A 14,270-nucleotide genomic window follows, 5' to 3' on the forward strand; every position below is an offset into this window, starting at 1 on the left:
TTCCAAAATGTAGTGGAGTAGAAGTATAAAGTAGCATAACATGGAATATTTAAGTTAAGTACTTAAGTACATTCCTTGAGTAAATGTATTTGCATTCCACCACTGAGTGAGAGATTTTGAAGTATGTCGTTACTTCAGAAAAAAAAGCAGATTATTTTTCCTTTTCCCAGAAGTACCTTAAACACTATCTTCTTAAATCAGAAAAACACATTATGATTATGTACTGGAATGGCTTTATAAATGTAATAATTAATTGTGAAAAAAAATAATAATTTAAAATCAAATCACAAACTGATACATGTAGAAATATATTTATTTGAATATTAATCCAATATAGAAATACATGTATGTATATTCAACTATTAATTACAAATCGCTTAAAATTGTGATGGTTTGATAAAACCAAAAACAACGTTAGTAACTACAGTTATTTATAGACCACTAAACAAGTTACAAGGTTGCTTAAATTTGTTAACAAATTAATGATCAGTTATTAGCTGAACCATCATTGAAATGGAACGGACACAAAGTGAACTGTAGGCTACTTCGACACAATAAAAACTGTTTCATTAGACAGAAATTGCAACTAACTTCATTTGTTTCAGCCCTTCATTGAACATTCATTAATTGTTATCAAATGCTGCCAATGTTGTAGATATCACAGTCATAACACATCTTGTTACTTCATTTGAAATAATGCAACGCAAAATCACAGCATTATATTGTGTGATTTTAAGTGTATTTAAAGTGTTTTTTAAGTATGTAAACGTTATCTTATGGGTTAAAATTAAACATAGTAATGCAGAAGAAAGATTTAAGAGCCGTACATAAATAATTACCTTCATGAAAATAAGATGCTGGCTACATTGAAACTTCTGACACAGTTATTGAAATGTAAAATGAATTAAGGCATCGCCCCAAACATTTCCCATATTATGTCCTGAGCAGATGATGATCTGATTCATACAGACACTAATCATTGAAATGGTTTGAAATTCATGCCGTTCTTTTCTTCAAACAAGACACTTGTTGTCTGTGAAGCAGCGCGATGTCTTCAAAGGAGATACTTCTGGAGGAAAAAAAGGAGATATTCTTCATCATTTCATCACCTCTCTTTATCAGGAGGAATATACTTCACCGTCAAGCATCTCAAAGGTATAAGCTGTGACGTGTTTGCCTCCACTGGGTGCCTGTCCTGTTTGTATCCTGTGTTGTGCGCAAGTTTGTTGGTCGTATCATCAAAATGTACTCAAAGTATCAAAAGAAAGTACTCATTATGCAGTAAAATGGTCCCTGGCAGTGTTTTACTGTTATACGTAATGTTTTTGGATTAATATGACTGATGCTTTAATGAGTATGCTGATAATCTTAACTACTTTATATACTGATGTGTTGTTTAATAAATAGCAACTCATCATATTCTACTTTTCATGAGCTCAGAAAAACAGCCTGGTTTTCAGCTTTGTTATTATACATTTTCCAGCTGATCTTCGTGGGTTTTTTAATAGTTTATTTATCTTAAGAAGTAGGAGATTTTTCTCAACACATAAAGGAACACTTCATCCTTCAGTTTATCAGAAATCATAATCACCAAATGTGGAGATTATGTGGTTTTCACTGGACAGGAAAGGTTATGAAATATTGTAATTTGAAAGGTAACTAAAGCTGTCAGTGAAGTTTAAAAAAACTACAACATGTCCCTCTATAAAAGTAGAAAGTTGCATAAAATGGAAATACTCAAGTAAAGTACAGGTACCTTGAATGTGTAAATTCTGAAACTGAAATTAAACTTCTTGGCATCTGCAAAATATACACGCAGCCGATGACTGTCATTTCAATCTTCCCAGTTCTTTGCAACCTAAATAAAATACTCTGACAAACATCTTAAAGTTGGTGCTTGAAGAGCGATCAGTGTGTTTTTTTCTTTCACCTCTGCCTCCTCATGACACACAACGTGAACATGTTTGTATCCGTGTTCGTCTCCTCCGTGACTCACCTGCAGCACAACAGCAGCCACCACAGCCAGGACGGCTAACAGCGTCATCCGCCCGATCCAGCCCACGTCCACGTTATTCAGGATGAAGAAGCGCGCCCAGCCCAGTTTCTTGAGTGTGTGAGGCGGGTAGCGCATGCTGTTCACACCTTCCATTTTCAGCTGCTTGATGAGACAACCACGCAGGTGGCTCAGCTGGTCGAAGGTGAACTTGCCGTGGTAGCAGCCCATACCACTGTTTCCTGTTCAGGAAAACAGAGGGCGAAGGTTTGACTGTTTCATGGCTTTAAATCAACTTGTTGACTTGTTGGCTTTATTTTTCCATAACGTCACACTAGAGAGCACCTTTACGCCCCTCTGCATGACCTACACAGGTAGTACTGAGTGAGTGAACAGCTTAGTTCCCCAACAAGTCAAACAGCATAATAATAAAAACTAAGTGAACTCTTGTTTTTAGAACCATTTCTACAAAGAGTTGTCGCTGTTAGTACTCACCCACTCCTCCGAAAGGCAGCGAGCTGACAGAATAGTGCACGAGACAGTCGTTGGCCAGCAGTCCTCCACTGGAGGTCTCGTCTGTCATTCTCTTTATCACCTGAAGAGAGAGAAGTCATGTTCTGCTCATGAATCTGTAACTACACCCTGTACGTGTAGACGCCTGCATCTGTCAACTACGCTCCTCTGCGTCTGCATGTGTGATACAATGTCTGATATACCTTGTTATCTGATGAGAAGACATAGAGGGCCAGAGGTTTCTCTCCTTTATTGATAAACTGGATTGCTTCGCCCAGGCCGTTGACCGGCAAGATGGGAAGCAGAGGTCCAAATATCTCCTCCTGCATCACCTTCGCCTCTGGCTTCACGTCCCGCAGAACTGTGGGGGCTAAACACAACGCAGAAACACTGTTTATCAAATATTGCATGGTTTTCATGGTCTGTTCTTCATCACTTACGTCTCTGTAATTGCCTGAATGAAAGCAATGAAAAGAGCTCCCTCCTGATTGATTTTCATTTGGCTGTCGGCAGGATTACCTATGTAGCAGTCTGACTCGTCGTTGTCTCCTCCAGCGGCGATGGCGCTGTCCTCCAGCATGTTCATTATTCTCTTGAAGTGGCGCTGGTTGATGATGCGTCCGTAGTCCGGACAGGTCTTTGGGTTGTCGGTGTAGAACTCCTGCCAGAGGAAACAATGTCGTTACTACGCAAGTATTCTTGTTACATTTTCTATGTAGTATAGTATACGTAGTATAGTGTATATTTCTACTTAGTTTGCTCTGAACTCAGGTGAACTTCACTGTGTTAGCGTACACGCCCAGATGTATCTTTCTTATTGCACAAAAGAAGAATTCACCCTTGCCGGCGCGCAAACATAACTGTAACTGTGTTGTATGAGAATGTTCCAGCGCCAAAGCCGTCCCGCCGCTTGTTGTTCATTGTTGTTTCTATCAGTCTGAGACCAAAATGTCTGTAACATCGGCCCCCACCGTTGCTCCTTCTGTATAAAGAAAGCGCGTTCACTTTACACTTGGTTCTTCCTCACTGAGACTGTACACATTCTGATGTGATGATTGAACCTTCTCTGCGCAGAGAATAAATACTTAAAAGACAACCTCTAGTTTCCGGTATCCTATATTTCAGCATTAAAAGACTCACGCAAAGCGGGTATGGAATTTTTTTTCCTAAAGTTTTGATTGTTTTGTGGTATACTACGAATCATTTTGGAGTCTTTGACAAAAAATCTTGCGGAGAGCATTGCCTGTTTTTGAAGTTTAGGATTGAATGAATTACATTTCCTGAGTGTGTACTCAGGTCTTCAGTACCTTTATGGATTTCTTGACCTCTTCAATGACCCGGTCCTGGACGCTGGGCTCACACAGGATGTAGTCTGGGGCGATGCAGGTCTGACCACAGTTGGTGTACTTTCCCCAGGCAATACGCCTACACAGCAGCGGAAGAGTTAACAGGAGGAGCTAAAGAACAGCTACAGTAAAAGGATGGAAACAAATGTTTGGTCCACGTCTAATCATCGTTCTGACCTGCAGGCTATGCTTATGTCACAGTCCTTGTCGATGTAGCAGGGGCTCTTGCCGCCCAGCTCCAGGGTGACAGGCGTCAGGTGTTTGGCAGCGGCCTCCATGATCAGTTTGCCCACCATGCTGTTGCCCGTGTAGAAGATGTGATCAAACCTCTGACGCAGCAGCTCCTGGGTCTCAGACACTCCCCCGGTTACTACAGGATAAAGCTCCTGACACACAGGGTGGAAACACACACTCGGTTATCACAAAGCAGCACGCAGTCCCTCAAGCAACGTGCTGTGTGTCTTTGTAGCACTCAGTTTTAAACAAGTCTTGTGATGCGTCTTTTTTTTTGTTTTTGTAAACCTTTTAGTAGAAATAATAGAGTTTGCTGGATATTTTTCACAATAAAAGAGCAAAGCAAAGACTTTCACTTTACCTGTTATGAGCCTTTGTATGCATGGTTGCCCAACACCAACTTTACATTCTATCCTAAAGGTGAGAATTGTTTGCCTGATTACTGTGTCAGTGCACATGGAGCCAGCAGGAAAATTAAAAGGCTAGTAACGTGGACTATAAACACGGCCAGAAATCTGTGTTTTTGTTCAAAGAGGAAATAATCCTGTTTGAGAAAGTACATTTTTCTTGAATTTATCATTAACATTATATTCAATTTGTCTGTTGTCAATTAAGTATGCTTAAGAAACAACATTATGCTGACATGTCATGAACAATAACAGTATCTTGGTTCACTTTCGTGTCACGTCATCCTTACTTTGTCGATGTACAGCGGCAGCAGGTCCTCCATGACCTTCGAAGTGTGAACACAGACCTCGGAGGGCTTCACCACAGCTGCATTACCTGGACAGGGAAATGACAAAAGCAGCAGATATCACCAGATAGAAACACATGGCCCTCTCTTAAAGGTATAATCCCCAAAGTCTTGTTTTCTTCCACTGTACCTTCATTTGAACCTGATATAAATTGAGTTATTTGGCCACTAGGGGGCAGCAAAAACAAGTGGAACACTGAAATCTGAAAGTTGACACAGTGAAAGCACCAAGCAAACAGTGGCAACAACCAGCAGTACAGTTTCTTTTTAATTGTATCAAATCCTGATGGAAATATTTGTCTCTGTCACTATGTTCCCCAGCTACTGTGTCTAGTTGCCATTTGTTGCTGAGCAGGTTGTGTGTATATCAGGCTTCTTTTTGAATGGAGGAAAAATGTAACACCACTAACAACACAGACTACATAAGTAGTTGCTTCTCCTCGTCATCTCTACAAAATGCCCGTCTCAGTTTTGAAGAAGCTGCATTTTATTTATGCAACTTCTGATGTACCTTTGGATTTTCTTTCACCGCTGTCAGCACATTTTCTCGACCTGTAACTGTATTTACGTGTTAAAGGTTGTTATATATGAGAGCCTGTATTTAAAATCTTTAGATTTGTTAAATCTGAGTCACTTTTGTCTGGTGCTGGTGTTGACAGCTGCCTTTTAGGTTTATTATCTGTATTTGTCCAATAAATAAAGAGAAAAGATACGACAGTCAGAGTAAGACCTGATAATGCTGGAGCGAAGGATAAAGTCCATGCTGTGCAAACACTTAGCGCATGGGCTGCAGTCTGAAAACACTCAGTTCATTTAAGTGCTTTAGTCATCAATGTTTTTAGTCTAAAGCCTTCATCCAAATGAAACACACATGTGCCGTCTACCTGCAGTCGCTCCCCTAGCACCAATATGTAAATCTATCACTGAGGTCAAGGTACAAACAAAAGACTCAAGCACACGAGGACCAAGACAAAAGACTGTGAAAATACTGCAGTGTCATGCTAAACAGTCACAAGAAAACTCTCCACACGGGGGTTCGCATCACAAAGTGATGAGAGTCGAGACAAAGCACTCAAGGCAGAGTGGCCGTTTAAGAGAAATAAATTATACATGAGTTCACTTATTTTCGTGGAGCTGATTAGTGATTCACTCAGGCTCCAACCTTGTCCTTCGAGAAATCACTGATAGGATCAAGGCACAAAGTTGAGACATGCGTGTTCACGCGTGAACAACACACCAACACGGACACATGATCACCTGCATGTGTGAGAAATAGAGACGTCGGAGGACATTTCTTACTCTGAATCTACCGCTAATCTTATGACTTTCTCTTGGCTGCAGCGCAGAGTGGCCTCTGACCCAATAATCACAAATGGATAAGAGAGAAAAGAATGCTGAGCAGTGACTGGATTAAACAGGAACTGAAGTGGTTATGATCACAAGACCGGGACTAGAAAAATAAAAGAAGAACAATAGTGAACTGGATTCCCACATTGCCTCCAAAAATTAAACAGAGATGTTGTGGTTTATAGTTATGAAATTGAAGGAGCCTTCCGGCTGTATAATCACCTCTGTTGTCCACCGGCCAAAAGACTAGTGCATGTTCAACTTTTACCAGCCACTCAAAATATTAACATTGTATTTCTTGGCTGGTGAGTGAAGCAGATGTACCAGCCACTTGTGACAGCATTTGGCTGGTGGCTGGTGCTAGTGTTGAGCCCCGGGTGCCTCTAGAAACTCTACATTGTGATGATTGTGCTGTCTTGTGTCATTTTGAAATTGCTCAAGCGGTCAAAGTGGACACAGATCTTGCATCAGTGTGTCTGAGATTAGACAGATCCCTTCTCAAAGTTCATCACAGGGGGAAGTGACGATGGAATCAGATAGAAATGTGAACTCTGACCTGGTTACATCACACACACACACACACTGCCCTTTCACCCACCCCGCCCCACACACACACACACACACACATAGCACGCTGCAGTACCTGCTGCGATGGCTCCTATGAGCGGCTGGATGGTGACAGCCCAGGGGTAGTTCCAGGCCCCGATGATGAGCACCACTCCCAGCGGCTCCGGCTTGATGTAGACCGTGTCCGAGATGGTCATCAGGTTCTTCTCCACGGGCCGAGGGGCGGCCCACTCCTTCAGCTTCTTGATGGCCAGGCTGATCTCCCCCTCCAGACCCAGAGTCTCGTACAGCTGTGTGCCCACCTCGCTCTGGTGTTGAAGACAATAACGTTGGGCTTGCTCATTGCTGATATTGCATTTTTTGGTATTTGTTTCACTGTGTGTTTTCATTATAAAGCCTGTCTGTGCAACCAAAAAGGTATTACAATTGTAACCACTTTAATCCTTTCCTTTGTGGAGATCTTAATATGTTTTCTAATCTCCTTTCTACTTCATTAATATTTGCATCTTTAACTTGTTTCACAACTGTTTTTCTGATTTCTGATTTTCTTAAAATATTGTATCATATGTTTGTTAATATAATTCCGGTTGTCTAGTTCTTATTTTCTACTTAATCTTAACGTTAAGACTTTGAATGCCTTTCCCTGCCTTGATAAAGGTTTGTGAACATCAGGGACAAGAGCGGAACTAAGTCCAGGACTTCATTGTTATATTTCAGACCTGACGTCTAAACCCTTGTGTTGTGTAGATTAAACCATGAAAACCTGTAATGTGCACAATCTAAACACACAGGTCTGCCCCAACAGACTCTGAACTGGTGAGTTTTACTCTCAAGCTCGTTGGAGACCAGGTATATATTATTTTGGGCGGTGAGGAAGACCCTCGTACTACTCACCTTATTGAGGTCTTTCTTGACGGCATCTGAAATCACACTCTGTCTCTCAATGAATAACCGCTGCAGGTTCTTCAGTTGGCGAATCCGGTGCTCTAAGCATTTGGACCTGCCTGTTTCGAAGGCTTTCCTGGCACGAGCCACCGCCTGCTGCTCCTGGGACATCCTGGGGAGAAAAAGATTCCCAATTTGTTTTTGGACTGTTGTGTAGTACACTGTGCATCACAACTGTCAAACGGGTCACGTGGTGGCTACAGGCCACACACTGTAGTTTTAGTTCACTTCCAAATACTTTAATTTAATTATTAATAATAATGAAGTATAAACTAGAGAACACAAAGCACTTTACTGTTGAATATTTTACACAGAAAGTAATAAGTGATGAAATATGAATTGTTACGGATTAAAGTATGTGTCAGTATGTAAAGTAGATAAAAACTTCTATCACGAAAGACTAAGAAAGCAGGAAATTCATTTGTGATAAACAGGGATTTTAGCAATTTTTTTGTTTCTTAAAAGATAACCCAAAAGGATTAACCGATTATCGAAATAGTTCTCTGTCAATAGATTAATGTTTGCCGCTCTAATCAGAAACAATAATGCAATAAATGTCTTTGGTACATTCAATACTGTATTTTACTTTATTAAAATGTCGTAGAATTCAGGACTTTTACTTGTAGTGGAGTATTCTTACAAATAACTGTAATAAAGCAGACGATCTGAATACTTAATGCTTCGCCTAAAAGCAGGCTAATTTATAATACTGCATGATAAAACCACTGAAGGCTGTTCACCTCATAAACTCTGTTATTGTTCTGCAGTGACGCAGTTTAAGTCTCCAGGTGGTAGTCTGTGCTGCTCTTTCTTTTGTTTATATACAACAGAGAGAATGTGTTATAATAGGATCGTAACAGGAAACCTCCATGAGAACTACAACCAGCCCACTGGGTCAGAGTTGAAGGTGCAGTAATGGGAAACTAACGTTTCACAGTTAGAGTTAAAATACGCGTTACAAAGAACATTAACGAGGACATCCGGTATATTATGCTCTAGTTACTTGATAATGGACCTTTATACCGTTTTAACTGAACATGGACTATTCTGCACTTATTAAACACTGCACCGTTTTGTTTTTAATATCTACCTGATTAATTGGAGTGCGGGTGAATGTCTTGAGATCCTTCGCTCTGGATGGAGGGACAGCGCGTAGCAGACAGGCTGAATAACGACGACACAAGTAAACGCAACCCTTGTTCCGTTAGGTCACGCCCACACCGGGGCGGGACCTAACTGCCCTAACTAGCTTTTAGCCATGTTAGCATCAACGCTACATGACTAGCTCAACGGCGGTCAGTTGGTCCACCGCTGTAGTCCAGACCATCCCGGATGTCTTGAACAGACATGTGTAGTACCCAGAGGATGAACCCACACGTTACGTTCTCCCCTAACGCCACTGTGAGGTTGACATTTTTATGACTTAGTATCTCATAATTATGACTTATTATCTCATAAAAACGTGCTATCTCATAATTATGAAATACTAAGTAATTATTTTTAGAAAGTTTCTCATAATGATTTACAGGATCTTTATTATTTTTCGGGCCTCCATAGAACGGGCTTCCACACTAGCATGCTCACATGCTAAACTAAGATGGTAAACCTGATTATAGCTGATTAACATAAACAAAACCAACCTGCATGATGAGCCAAAGAGAAAGAGTCCTCCACCTTTATCACAAATCATTTTAAAAAGCCCCGCACAATCCCTCATGAACATGTTTAAGTTTTGTAGGTATTATACAGAATAATTAACTTTTTTGTTAACTGTTGTGTCTTCATAATTATTTCATTTGATTAAACAATAAACGGCCCGGCCTAAAACCACAATTCTCTAAATGGAGTTTCTGCTCTGCCCTCCTGCTGTCTGTACTTTGATCCAAAGCTTAAATCACATCGACCTGCTAGATCACAGTGCTGTAAATGCCGCTCAAAGAATATTCCAGTGTCTTGTCCTCAGCATTCCTCCTGAGCCGTGATATATGTTTATTTTGTTACTTAATCTTGACTCCTGCTTTCCCTCCCTACCCTTCAGAGTCTGGCGGTCTCTTATCCCCAGCCAAGCTGGAATCACACTCAGCTTCTATTTCTCAGATCAAGAAAAACTTTATTTACAGGAGTAACCCTCTCACCTCAGGCATGCAGCGCATGGATTTGATCCAAAAATCCCTCAGCTTGACAGGAAATGTTGACGGAGTTTCCACATCAAACAGCAGGCTGAGGAGTGGTGTTTGTGTATTGTGAAGGATGGAGCGAGGACGTAGGTGAGGGAGAGGAGGGCACAGCGTCATTCACACCTGAGTGTCACTCCTGATTTCTTAGAGAGGAGTGTGGACACAGAAGACCAGCATATCTCTGTGTGCACACCTGAGTGTGTGAGGTATACACTAAGGCATTCAGACACAGAGAGAAGCACAGTTTGTGTATTGTGAGTTGTTTTTTGTATTTTGTTTATGGGGAGGTTAGGAATATACAGTTTGGAGGCTAGAAAACTCAAAAGGAGATGAAGAGTGTCACTCCATGAACCAGGAATGTGAGAGAAGTAAAGATACATTTCTATAAAACCAATATGTCTATTTGAACCCATACATTTTAGTAGAATAAGTTAATACTAAAGTATAACAAGTCAAAATCGAATTGAAACTCGACTAGTGAAAAATAAGCAACTGCATTATCAGCTCAAAGCAGTTCCAAACAGCTCTTTTGCTATTAATTGTCTGTTTGTTAATATGCCTGTTTGTGGTCTGTTTTTAATTATAACCAGAATCATATTGTCTTTGTGGAATAATAAAGTTGTATTGAATAATTTGAGTTGAAAAATCTCAGAGCTCTACTGGAGGGATGGACAGCATTCCTCCGAAATATATTCCCTCAATTGGTGTTTTGATAATGGTGGTATATAACGTTGCTCCAAGAAAAGTCCTAGATTCACAGAGATGACAGTGAGCACACATGTCCTGTGTTGGAAGCATCAACATTTGTTATATTTTTCTGTCATCTTATTTTTTTTTTTCTTTTCAATTTGTCACCCGTCTGTATATTTATCTTTACCATACTGTACTTTAACTTGTGTAGGCCTATCGTGTTCTTATCACATTGGGCTACCACAAATACACTATGCACATACCAAACACTTTTGCAGTGTAAAGCAAAAATAAGTGTTACATAACCTGTTACATACATATAAAGAGAGAGAGATAGAGAGATAGATGAATAGATAGATAGATTGACAGACAGAGAGATAGATAAACGGTCTAATGTTGCCATCTAGTGGCGTATTTCCACCTCTCACTCTTCTTTTGCCTTTACCAACATATACTACAATAACAGTATAAGCTATTAAGTAGGCCAACTAAAATAATACGAGGTATACAAAACATATTTAAATATATCACAAAAAAGACATTGTCAAGCTTTAAAAATTGGAAATCTGCAGATATCAAGCTTATAAATAAAACGTTTACGCCATGTTTATGTTTGAGGGTTAGGGGTCACAGAAGCTCTGGCAGCGCGTGACCCTCTTTCGACGGCCCATCTATTTGTTTTTTTGGTATCGATGTACAGTTGCCTTAATGTAAGTCATGTGACGGTCAGCAGTAGTTTGAGTTATGATCGTAATGGCCCATTGTTCGTGGGAGCAGGAGTAAATGTGAATGTTCACTGTTGATGTGAAGCAATCATCAGGGTCGATGTCTCATCTTCAGACCGTTATGAACCCAAATCATTTCTTACATCACGTGCTCATCATATGACCTGACAAGACAAAATTAACTAAATGTATGGCGTGTCATTCTAGTTTATTTTATATTTTCGATACATTCAAAGCAAAAATACGCAATTGAATTGAATACATTTCCATCTTAGATTTTAGCCTTCTGAGGCCGCCTTATGCTTGTAAATTTAAATTCAGTTTCCAATGGTCCGAACCCTGTGAGTCTGGCACTAGCCTGGGAACTGGCTGTGCATTGGACTGTGCGTTATCCGGTGTTTTGATGTCTCGATCGGTGGAAACACAACCGACCAGGAAGGACAAAATGTAGCCTGATTTGTCACCTCAACACATTATAGCTGACTGAAGCCTCACACTCCGGCAGCTTCTTCAATACACTTCCAATATCCACACAGTTTTTTCTTCTTCTTCTGATGCGCACCAGGAGGCAGCAAAGGTGGAGGAGAGGATGTGCCAGAGACTGAAGTGTCAGAAAAGTGTGATTGAATGTTTTACCTGTCAGGTTATTAGCCTTGTCCGAATCCTTAGGTTACAAATTGCACAAACATGTTGCTCCTTCATTCTTCCATTTCCCCCAAAACTAAACAGGTATGAGTGACTTTAGAAATGTTTTTAGGCTACAGTGTTGTGTGAGCTGACACTCCCGGATACAAGCTCTGTCTAGGCTAAATGGTCACATGAACGGGTCGTCGGGGATCAAACAGACACCTAATAGCCGAGGCAGTGTATAGGTGTGTAACACATCAAAGGCACGCGTTTGTAAGGCTTGACAATATCCACTGAGACGTGAGAGAGGGTGGGGGTGCAGGGGGGGTCGTCCTGTGTCTGTCAAGCAAAGTATAAAACCCTCTTGTACCTGATCACCAGTGTCGTGGAGAGACTCGATGAAACATATCCCTCTTTTTGCTTTTGTGTTTGAACTCTGTAGAGGAGAATGGCATTTGGGTTGGATTTTACTGGCGGTCATGTCTCTGAGATAAACACGTTTTACTTGGGACATTACTGGCCCACTGCATGCCCGGACATGAACAACAACGACAATTACGCACAGGACTCCAGCAGAGGTGAGTGACTGACATTTATTTTTTTATATGGCTCAGTGAACCAATTTTAGTGGATAACAACGCATAGCTCTCTTTAATTCTGGTTGCAAAGATGTACAAAGTTAAGTTTAAAGCATGTCCTCAAGTCGTTATGTAGCTTATCTCCAAATGTAGTTACTTGCAATGTCAATTGGGAGGTCAGAAAAGCTGGTAAATAACTGTAAATATAACATGTAATGTTCTCTCCCTACAGTGCATCACAGTGCTCCCCGCAGGACGCGCTCGGAAACCCAGCGCCGCCGGAAGCGCACAACTTTCAACAAGGCTCAGCTGAGCGAGCTGGAGAGGGCCTTCTCTGTCACACAGTACCCGGACATCAAAATGAAGGAGTCTCTTGCATCTATTACTGGGCTACCGGAGTCTAAAATTCAGGTATGCCACACGCTTCTCAAACTTCCAATGCGTAAATTTGGATAACGCGCGAGTGTGTCATACAATAACCACATTTCATTCTTTCTTACAGGTCTGGTTTCAAAATCGACGAGCGCGCTATTTCAAGAGCAAGAAACTGACAAAAGAGGTCCAGAAGCCCTCCACAGATTACCTCCATCAGTTCTCCTACACACCATTCCCACAGTTGGTTCCTTCTTTACCTCCTACTCCCATACCGGCCCCGGCAGGATACAATGATCCAAGTCTACCTCAGTCCACCAGGCTCTCAACGATACTGGGGAGTCAGGCCATGACCCTGCCCGCACCTACATCCCCTGTCACCGCCGACCATGCTACATGCTGCTTCCCGCATCGACCGGGTCTAGGAGTCCCCCAAGACCACTATTACCAAACCCCAGAATGTACTGATTACTGCCATGATATGTTCCCACATGGTGGGCTCAGTGAATGGGATTTGACGGAGGACTTTGAGGCTTTCCTCGGAGATGCACAGGGATCCCAGCCTGTTGGTAGCCGCTGCGCTGCAGTCGGACATCCTGGACCCCGGGAGAGCGTCCAGGGTCAGCTGGACCATCAGAGCTTCTACAGTAACGAGTCCATGGACGACCTGTCTGATCTCTGCTTTCAGCAGCTGGGCGACTTCAATCTGTCAGATTTGGATATTTCTGCGGCAATGATTGATTATATTTTGGGTTGACTGAAATTTTGGAGGAAAGTTACATAGTTTATACCTCATTGTAAATAGGCTTAGCTATAGTTTTTATGGTGGGACTGCTCTAAAGAAATTACTTTCTGATGTGAATTAAATGCATGAAATTATTCTGTTATTTACAAATCGTGGATTATCACTGAGATTTTTACAAATGAAATATATTTATTCTATACCAGTACAGTGTTGTTTATTCATGACATCTCATGTCGGCGAGGGAATCACGTGGCGCCGTGGCTTAGATGGTTAAAGCGCCTGTCTAGTAAACAGGAGATCCTGGGTTCGAATCCCAGCGGGGCCTTTTTGTTACTGATTCAAATGGCATGGTGTTCAACATAGTCGTCAAACAGACGACATAGAAATGTTTGCGTAAACTGCAGCTGCTTTTATACTGTGGTACTAAGATTAAGGCAACATCTTTTGACTCTGAAAACCGGAAGCCATCCCTCCGTGATTTTCAGGTATTTATAAACTAACAGACACTGTAATGTAAAACGTAGTTTTTGTAGTACACTATGGTTATGATGTTTAATCTTTACATGGTGAAGAAAGTCCTCGCAATGCTACTCACGAGTAGTTATATCAACGGTCTATGGTTATCCACGTTGCAGTCACGAGAGCGTCTTTTTTCGA

General features: G+C 41.2%; 2 protein-coding genes and 1 non-coding gene across 5 annotated transcripts; 2 read left to right on the plus strand and 1 right to left on the minus strand.

The window, feature by feature from the left end:
• Positions 1–295: 295 nt before the first annotated feature.
• aldh3a2b (aldehyde dehydrogenase 3 family, member A2b) lies at positions 296–8,890 on the minus strand. 3 transcript variants are annotated; one of them, XM_076102087.1, is made up of 11 exons: positions 8,790–8,890; positions 7,649–7,811; positions 6,831–7,062; positions 4,784–4,869; positions 4,030–4,238; positions 3,814–3,931; positions 3,026–3,167; positions 2,710–2,876; positions 2,489–2,588; positions 1,997–2,235; positions 296–1,066 (listed from the first exon to the last, which is right to left on the minus strand). In XM_076102087.1, exons 2-11 carry the CDS (start codon positions 7,808–7,810, stop codon positions 1,055–1,057), a joined length of 1,467 nt encoding a protein of 488 aa, XP_075958202.1. In that variant the 5' UTR covers position 7,811; positions 8,790–8,890; the 3' UTR covers positions 296–1,054. The 3 variants fall into 3 exon arrangements, with proteins under 3 accessions (XP_075958202.1, XP_075958201.1, XP_075958203.1); XM_076102086.1 differs by having other exon boundaries at positions 296–1,069; XM_076102088.1 differs by lacking the exons at positions 4,784–4,869; positions 6,831–7,062; positions 7,649–7,811; positions 8,790–8,890 and adding an exon at positions 4,448–4,481 and having other exon boundaries at positions 296–1,069.
• A 3,566-nt stretch (positions 8,891–12,456) lies between these two features.
• Positions 12,457–13,630, plus strand: LOC142959914 (uncharacterized). Its single transcript, XM_076101427.1, has 3 exons — positions 12,457–12,496; positions 12,729–12,907; positions 12,999–13,630. Exons 1-3 carry the CDS (start codon positions 12,457–12,459, stop codon positions 13,623–13,625), a joined length of 846 nt encoding a protein of 281 aa, XP_075957542.1. The 3' UTR covers positions 13,626–13,630.
• A 234-nt stretch (positions 13,631–13,864) lies between these two features.
• On the plus strand, positions 13,865–13,938 carry trnat-agu (transfer RNA threonine (anticodon AGU)). Its single transcript has one exon. It is a non-coding gene; the product is annotated as a tRNA-Thr (tRNA).
• Positions 13,939–14,270: the final 332 nt, after the last annotated feature.

This window comes from Anarhichas minor, unplaced genomic scaffold, assembly GCF_050575085.1.
Source record: "Anarhichas minor isolate MPS153535 unplaced genomic scaffold, ASM5057508v1 ptg000027l, whole genome shotgun sequence".
Taxonomy (NCBI): domain Eukaryota; kingdom Metazoa; phylum Chordata; class Actinopteri; order Perciformes; family Anarhichadidae; genus Anarhichas; species Anarhichas minor.